Source organism: Ruditapes philippinarum, unplaced genomic scaffold (genome assembly GCF_026571515.1).
Source record: "Ruditapes philippinarum isolate M1 unplaced genomic scaffold, ASM2657151v2 ctg4309_1_1_1_1, whole genome shotgun sequence".
Lineage (NCBI taxonomy): Eukaryota > Metazoa > Mollusca > Bivalvia > Venerida > Veneridae > Ruditapes > Ruditapes philippinarum.
Window position 1 is genome coordinate 176629 of NW_026853307.1, and position 9137 is coordinate 185765.

General features: G+C 34.9%; 1 protein-coding gene across 1 annotated transcript in view; it reads right to left on the minus strand.

The window, feature by feature from the left end:
• LOC132736446 (uncharacterized) overlaps positions 1 to 4357 on the minus strand; it is a 40339-nt gene extending 35982 nt beyond the window's left edge. The window contains exons 1-2 of the mRNA XM_060723587.1: positions 3587 to 4357; positions 1967 to 2119 (exon numbers count right to left, since the gene is read on the minus strand). Of these exons, the coding sequence (XP_060579570.1) occupies positions 1967 to 2119; positions 3587 to 3890 (457 nt within the window). The 5' untranslated portion in view covers positions 3891 to 4357. The remainder of the gene's footprint in view (positions 1 to 1966; positions 2120 to 3586) is intronic.
• Positions 4358 to 9137: the final 4780 nt, after the last annotated feature.

Consider the following 9137-nt stretch of genomic DNA (forward strand, 5'->3'; position numbering starts at 1 on the left):
GTCAATGGCTTTCATTTTACTAATCATTTGAAATATAAATAATTTTCAGAAATTGCAATTTTTTGCACATACAGAACTTACTCTCTTTTAAAGATAATTTGAAGTTGTTGATTCAATTTACCTTGTGAAACTGACATTGTACATTATTATGTTTGTACCTCTGTGAATGGTTTAGGGTTTCTGACCTTAAATCACTCTCCCTGTGTGGTGTTGTGGATTAGAATCTTGTCAGGAACTTAATTTGGATTCCCGTGAGGAAACTATCAGTAAGCTTATAGAACAGAACAGAACTGTTCTGTTCTTCTGTAGTAAGCTTATAGGTTGGTGGTTCTACCTGGTTGTAAGCTTGTGTCAGTAAAGCTTGAGAGTGGCAAAACGACCTTGTTTGGATACTCTTGAAATGAAGACACTAAACAATGAATTTGGAGTTGTGTGGCATGTTTGCCCTAAATGCGAAAAGACAAATCTAACTAGAACTCCGCGAGTCGGATGTGTCGCCTTGTGAACAATGTAGTTTAGGGGAAATGGCCAGGACAAAAATGAAATATGAAAAATAACAAAAGGCAATAACTAACAAAATAATAAGTGCAGAGCAGCAGTTTCCGGACACTGCACTTCTTATCAATAAGATCTATCATTCTATGATGTTTCAAGTCCATAGCTTTCATACTTGAAGGAAAAATGACCAGGACAAAAATAAAGTAATAAAAAGCAACAAAGGCAATAACTCAAAAATAAGAAATGCTGAGTATCAGTTCTATGCACTGCACTTCTTTTAATGAGATCTATCATCCTATGAAGTTTCAAGTCCATAATTTTTATACTTTCAGAGAAATGGCCTGGACAAAAAATTAAGTATGAAAATAAAACAAAGGGCAATAACTCAAAAAATAAGAAATGCAGAGTACCAGTTCTTGTGCACTGCACTTCTTCTTAATGAGACCTATCATCCTATGAAGTTTCAAGTCCATGGCTTTTATACATTAGGAGAAATGGCCCGGACAAAAATATAAGTATGAAAATTAACAAAGGGCAATAACTCAAAAATTAGGAAGTGCAGAGTACTGGTTCTTGTGCACTGCATTTCTTCTTAATGAGATCTATCATCCTATGAAGTTTCAAGTCCATAGCTTTTTTTTAGTTGAAGAGAAATGGCCCGGACAAAATTAAAGTATGAAAATTAACAAAGGGCAATAACTCAAAAAATAAGAACTGCAGAGTACCGGTCCTTGTGCACTGCACTTCGGGTTATTGAAAGAAGCATGCATACCAAGTTTGAAGTCAATCTGACTTATAGTGACTGAGTTATGCTCCGGACAAGCTTTAGCGGACGCCGACGCCGACAACGACGCCGACACAGACGCCGCCGCCGCCGACACCGCCGACATAAGTAACCCCTATATGTCACCTTTTCAAGGCGACACAATAAAAACTAGATCAGCATTAAATAGCTACTTTAAACAAAAGCAAAAGTGACTTAAAACATTTTTTTTCAATTATTTTGTTTAAAATCATGTCAAAAATACTTCAAAACTATAAAATCATTGATTTTATGGACAAAAAATCTGTTTTTAGAGTGTTAAAAAAATGTTTGAAAATTAAAAAATTTAACCTCTTTTATCATTTTAATTTTATTTTGTGGTCGACTGATAAAAATATTGTATTAAAGGACTGTCCCACTCCTTTATCAATTGAATGTTAACAATACATTCAGATGTATATTTATGCGAAGTCACGTTCACACTGGTTTCTGATTACACCCATGTCCTTAACTTTTAACATTGAATGCAATTATGGCAAAATCTAAAGTTATTAAATAATTTTGACTTCAATCTGTACATCCACCATTTACACCTGCATGAACAAAAATGTCACTTTAATGTCTTAAACCTGGTTACAAATGAAAAGAAAGGCAAAATTAAGTTTGCAGATAGAATGATTAAAGACACAGTCTGGCGAAACTTACCTTTAAAGGCTCTGAAATTTTTCAGTGTATCCTCAAGAATAAGTTCTCTACCAATAAAGTCAGGATCTATCTTCAGAACACTCTCACATTTCCGAATATACTCTATCTTTGCTTCCTTGTAACTGCTAATCCATTCTGTGTAATTAATTTCACCTGCATAATATTAAAACAAAGCAATGTTGAATAACATTGTTTAACCTGTTTAATATCACAATAAAATAAATCTAAACAGACATTTTAACAACTTCTCTTTTAAGTTTGCCAGTCTTTTAAAATGTTAGATCCTTATCAACAAAAAACTAGAGCTATCACTAGATTAATACTCCACCGGCACAGACTTTTTAAAAATAAAAGGTGACTAATAATAGGTCTGAAGAAAAGTTTGAAATCAACCTATAATAAAAGAAGTATCAACTGTGTACAAAGAATTATTTCCATTAATTGCAATACTAACCGGGGTCTTCATATAAGCTTGCTAAACACCAAGTTTGATTACAATATCTCATTCCTACATAGGGTCCTAATACAATGTCAACCTGGATTTCCTCATAAGGTTGCTAAATACCAAGTTTGATTACAATGACTCATTCCAAACTCTAGTTATCATTTGGAAACCATAATGCGGACCGAAGTACTGATGCCCTGACAGACAACCAACAGACAAGCTGACTCCTATATATACCCCCCCCCCAAACTTTGTTTATGGGGATATAATTATAAAGAGTTTTTCATTGGCACAAAATATGCTCTTCACAGAAGGTTCTTGGCCCAGAATTTGCACATACATGTAGTAGGCCGATTTCATTAAAATTGTATTTTTACTGACACTCCACTAATTTTTGCAAGGGAGTGTAGAGTAACGGAGTGAAATTGGTGGAAGTAGGCTAAATCAAAGTGTGAAAGAAAACCCAAAATTGTATTACTGTATGTTTGGTTTTGAAGCAGGCATGATTTATTCATAACTTTATGCTAGAAATTGATTGTTATCTGTTACAATTTTCTAAAGTAATCAAATGTGTTTGAATACATTTTAAAAATTGCTAAAATTGTACTGTAATTGTTTCCTTATTTGTAATCATTACAATTTCTACAATCAATATACAGTGCCCTCCAAAAGTCCTTTGACAAACTGTTTTTGGTGTTGTTTACACAATTAAAATGATGTAAAATATAAATCAAACTAAAATTATGATCAATTAAGTTTGTTTGTTTCATTGAGTTTTACGTCACACCGACACAGTATAGGTCATTTGGCGATGTTCCAGCACTACTGGTGGAGGAAGACCTCAGGTGTCCTTCCGTGCATTATTTTCAGGCACAAACGGGCACCTGAGTAGAACCATCGACGTTCCTTAAGCTAGCTGAATAGCTTCCACACAGGAATAAATCCAAAGTCCCTGTCAGGATTCGAACCAACAGCGGTGAGGGGCAAGTGGTTTGAAGTCAACGACCACTCGGCCACAGACGCCCTATCAATTACGTAGAAGTATTTATTTATAATATAACATTGCACTTGTTGATTGAATTCAACTTCAAGTACACCTGCAGATCTGATTCAGTTTCATGTATTTTTTATCTTTACTGCTTCAGAAAGGAATTTCTTATATCACTAACTCTTACCCATTCCACCATGCAAGCCAAGGTGTCTTACAAGATGCTCAAGATGATCTACTGCTCCATTTTCACCAAGATTATCTTCCAGTTTACTAAAATATTGCCTGTACTCATCTCTCTCTCCATTCTTCTCTAGAGCATTATAGTCATCAAGTACCAGCTCTTTTGAGTGAAACAAAAACTTGGTATAGAGCTCTTTGTCCAAATTCTCACATATGTTGTCCACTAAAACTTTCCAAGGATTAATTGTCAGTGGGTCATCAAAACTTGAATCTTTAGATTCCAACGGAGGTCTGCTTGGTAAACTCATTATGAATAGCTTATCAGAGTTTAATCCTTTGCAATTGTTGATCGATTCTACAAAGGGAGTATTTATTTAACCTCATGATCAGATGTTGTCACCTTTAACTGCATGCAAGTCAAAATTATCTTGCATCATGAAGGTGGAAGCCTAGCTTTTTCTCAAAATTGTAAAATTGTTACCAAAAATGTTGAAATCTGAGTTTACAAGCTAGTCCCAACAATAATACAAAATCAGTCTGCATGGTTAATTTACTTCCGATAATGACAGTTGCCGACAAAATGTTATTGAATAATCAAATGCCTTAGATCAATTTTACCAAACAATAATTTCTCCTTGATTTAGGCTTTACTACAAACTCTAATTTAAGTAAGGTTAAAAAAAATTAGCACAAGTTGACATTTCACTCATTGAATATACAGACGCAAGACTTGAGGTTTTTTTTGTAGTTCTAATGATCCTCTCATATCACAAATCCTCTACTGGTCGGGGACCATCAACCGGACACTTTTTGAACATTTTTCCGTACAGATTTCATAATTTTTAACCTAGAGATAAAAAAAATTGACACAGTTCAGCTAGGTTCTTCTCCTAACTAACAAACTAGTTTGTTTATTTCTGAATGTATTGACTCTTATATCTGAGGCTCGACAAGGAGGGTATGAAAATTACCTAAATTGTCAACACTACAGTACCATGTGTCCGGACAGATATGTACATGACGTGATTTAATTCAGATAAAAAGCTTGGGTGCTTTGATTTTTTGACTTTTAACATGATATACAATATTTCAGCAACAAATGCTGAAGTTTTGGATATTCTATTGTTTACTCTGCAAATGATTATAGCTGGTATATGAGGTCAGGCATTGCTTTCTTGGCCCCGAATTTCAACGTCAACATTCTTGAAATAGACATTAAAATATTACCATTTACGGAGGTTGAAATAAATTTATTTATTTAATTTTAGAAGAAACATGCATTTATTGTTGATATAAAAATGACTGACCACCACTGAACAAAGAAAATTCTAAATTAAGCATTTTTGGGGCCGTCCGGGTTTGGTGGTTGTCCGGTTTTGGTGGTCCCCAACCAGTATCACAGCTACTGAAACTCTGAAATAGGCAAATGAATATTACCGGAATGGCCATGAGGGCCAGGAGATGGAAGGTTCTTGTTTATGGGTAATATAACGATTCGCCTAACTGATAATTTCCCTGGGAAAATTATTATTTATAGTTAGTGTATATGAATTGTGACTGAATTCTCAGCTATAAGCCTACATATACATGTATATTTTTTATAAATGTATATTCTTTTTTATCAAATTATAAAAACAAGAGGGCCATGATGGCCCTGAGGTCGCTCACCTGTATATAGGCCCCCGGAGCGGGGCCAGTTTTGACCCCAGGGCTTTTATTTGAGCAAACTTGGAAGACACCCATTAGAAGATGTTTCATGATGTTAGGTTTTTACTACACACATATAATGAAAAACAATGACCTCCCCCCCCCTTTGGCAGGGCCAATTTAAACCCAAGGGCTTTTATTTGGACAAACTTGGTAGACACCAACAAAAAGATGTTTCCTGCTTAAAATCTAACCTCTAGCTCATTGGGTTTTTTAAAAGAAGATTTTTTAAGTTTTTACTATACACATATAGTTAAAAACAATGACACCTCTGGGGGCCGGGCGGGGCCAGTTTTAACCCCAGGGCTTTTATTTGAACAAACTTTGTAGACACCCATTAGAATATGTTTCATGCTAAATATCTAAGCTCTAGCTATTTGGGTTTTTTCAAAGAAGATTTTTTAAGTTTTTGCTATACACATATAAGGAAAATCAATGACCCCCGGGGCGGGCCAATTTTAACCCCAGGGCTTTTATTTGAAACAAACTTTGTAGACACCCATTAGAACATGTTTTCATGGCTAAATATCTTAGCTCTAGCTCTTTGGGTTCTTTAAAAGAAGATTTTTTAAGTTTTTACTATATGCATATAGGGAAAATCAATGACCCCCTGGGGCGGGGCCAATTTTGACCCCAGGGCTTTTATTTGAACAAACTTGGTAGACACTCACTAGAAGATGTTTCATGCTTAATATCTAAACTCTAGCTATTTGGGTTTTTTCAAAGAAGATTTTTTAAGTTTTTGCTATACACATATAAGGAAAATCAATGACCCCCGGGGCGGGGCCAATTTTGACCCCAGAGCTTTTATTTGAACAAACTTTGTAGACACCCATTAGAACATGTTTCATGCTAAATATCTTAGCTCTAGCTCTATGGGTTCTTTAAAAGAAGATTTTTTAAGTTTTTACTATATGCATATAGGGAAAATCAATGACCCCCTGGGGCGGGGCCAATTTTGACCCCAGGGCTTTTATTTGAACAAACTTGGTAGACACTCACTAGAAGATGTTTCACGCCAAATATCTAAGCTCTAGCTCTTTGGGTTTTTTAAAAGAAGATATTTAAAGTTTTTTCTTTTGGTTGCCATGGCAACCAGAGTTCTGCATGGAATTAAATTCTTTGAACAATTTTTAAAGGTGACCACCAAAGGAACATTCCTGTGAAGTTTGGATGAAATTGGCTTAGTGGTTTATGAGGAGATGTCATTTAAAGTAAAAGTTTACGGACGGACGCCGGACGGACGGACGCCGGACGAAAAGCGATCACAAAAGCTCACCCTGTCACTTTGTGACAGGTGAGCTAAAAACTTAAAAGGACATTGATTATAGATAACATGTTGATATGTAACAGATAAGATCATAGTTAAATAAGTGTGAAAGTTGTATAATGCATTATACATAATTATGTAATTAGAATGTTTTATAAAGGTGTTAGTGCTACATATACTTATACTTTACTGTAACAAACTGGTGATACTATCACTAAACTATTAAATATATTTTCATATTTTTCAAAAATTTAGATATATTTAACTATTTATAAAAAGAATTCAATTTAATAACTAGAAATGTGTTGTCACGCCACAGATGCCCCCACATGCAGCCAAAATTTCATATGTTATCATATTTAGTTCCAAATTTGTTTGCACAAATTGTTTTTTTCATTTCAAGTTCAAAGCCCTTTAAACTATTCAATGTTAACACAAACCATTTTTATACAAAGTTAATAAAGGCACTGAAACTATTCAGTGTTAACCTTTTGTAAATTGCATATTGCATATTTGTAGCCAAAATAATGGCTGCATATATTTCCACAAAAGTATGAGTGCTGAAACTGAAAATTCAAAATTTTTCCAACATTCAAGAGAGATAACTTTGTCCAAAATCATTGAACTGCGACCAAATTCAAACCTGAAATGCTTATTCCTAAGAGGTATCTATATGTCAAATTTGAGTTGAATGTGTACAACCATTGGGGAGATAATGAATGGAAACTTAATATTTCTGATTTTTTTTTCAAAGTTCAAGAGGGATAACTCTGTCAGCTATCATCCAACCATGATCAAATTCGAAATTGACCAATGCATTCTTATGACATATCCATATCTTTAATTAAGTTGAATATGTACAACTGTTAGGGAGATAATGAATGGGAACTGAAAATTTCCTTTTTTTTCGAAGTCAAAGTGGCATAACTCTGCCAAAAATCATCAAACCATGACCAAATTCAAACTTGACCTGCCCATTTCTTTGACATATCCATATGTCAAATTTGAGTTGAATGTGTAAAAATCGTACAGGAGATAATGAACGGAAACTGAAAATTTCATATTATTTTCAAAGTGAAAGGGACATAACTCTGCCAAAAATTATTGAACCATGACCAAATTCGAACTTGTCCTACGCATTCCTTTGACGTATCCATTTCTCAAGTTTGAGTTTAATGTGTAATACTTTTGGGGATATAATGAACGGAAACTGAAAATTTAATATTATTTTCAAAGTAAAAGGGACATAACTCTGCCGAAAATCATCAAACCATGACCAAATTCGAAAAGATCTGTATTTTCTCACGACATATCAATATGCAAAGTTTGAGTTGAATATGTAATACTGTTGGGGAGATAATGAATGGAAACTGAAAATTTCATATTATTTTCAAAGTAAAAGGGGCACAACTCTGCCAAAAATCAATGAACCATGACCAAATTTGAACTTGACCTGTATTTTCTCACGACATATCCATATGTAAAATTTGAGTTGAATGTGTGCAACAGTTACTAAGATAATGAACGGAAACTGATGATGAAGGAATGACGAAACAGCCCATTATATGGCGGGGGCATAAAAAATCAAACATTAAATTTTGTGCATATTTTGGCATGCTTTTACTAGAACAAAAATGTCATATATAATTAAATATTGGTAATTACAAAAATATGATATTCAAAAATATTCTTTCAAAGTCTATAATTTGAAGTGTAAAGTTGTTGCTCCACGCCCCTACCATTTTAACTGTTTAATTATCGACTTTTCGTTTTGTGGGGTCTCAGGAAGAAAACATGCTAATTAGTGGAGGCGCAAGACAAAGTATTATTTATTAAATTTTGCCCTATCCCGCTAATTAGCGTGTTTTGGTCCCGCAACCTCGCCATTTTACTTTTTAAATCTCGCACTGTGGAGCTAAGTTTGACTTATTTAACTTCGTCCCGCACCCCTGCTAATTAGCTTGTTTGTCCAGCTATACCACCGTTTTATTGATTAAATCTGGCTCGTGGCAAAGTTTTATTTATTGAACTTTGCCCCATGCCCTCGCTAATTACCGTGTTTTCGCTCTGTCCCCCTGCCATTTAAAATTGTTAATTTTCTTACATTTGCTTGGCAGGGGTTGCAGGGCGAAAAACACGAATGGCACAAATCAGCTGCTTTTTGTGCCCCTGTTGTTGTATTTCCTAAATTCCTCCCTGCACCCCACTGACTAACGTGTTTATCCTCTGTGTCTTGCCATTTTAACTTGTTAATTCCCAACTTCATTCTTGTTGGGGTCATTGGGCGGAGTCATGCTTATTAGCTGACACCCATGCACATGCTTATTAGTATGTTTTTGCTCCGTCCCCACTCCAACTTTACATTGTTATTTCTAGACTTTTTGTTTGGCCATAAAACCAACGTACAGTTACTTTGATAAGCTTAAGGTCGATTTAAACGACTGTTTTAAAGTTAGGCTAATTGTCACTAAAGTGGGGTTGTTTTGGGGCGAATTGTAAGTGGGGCGAATTGTAAGTGGGGCGAATCATTTTCAATTCTGTTTCTGTTGACTATGACAACACCTCGCCGTCACGCACA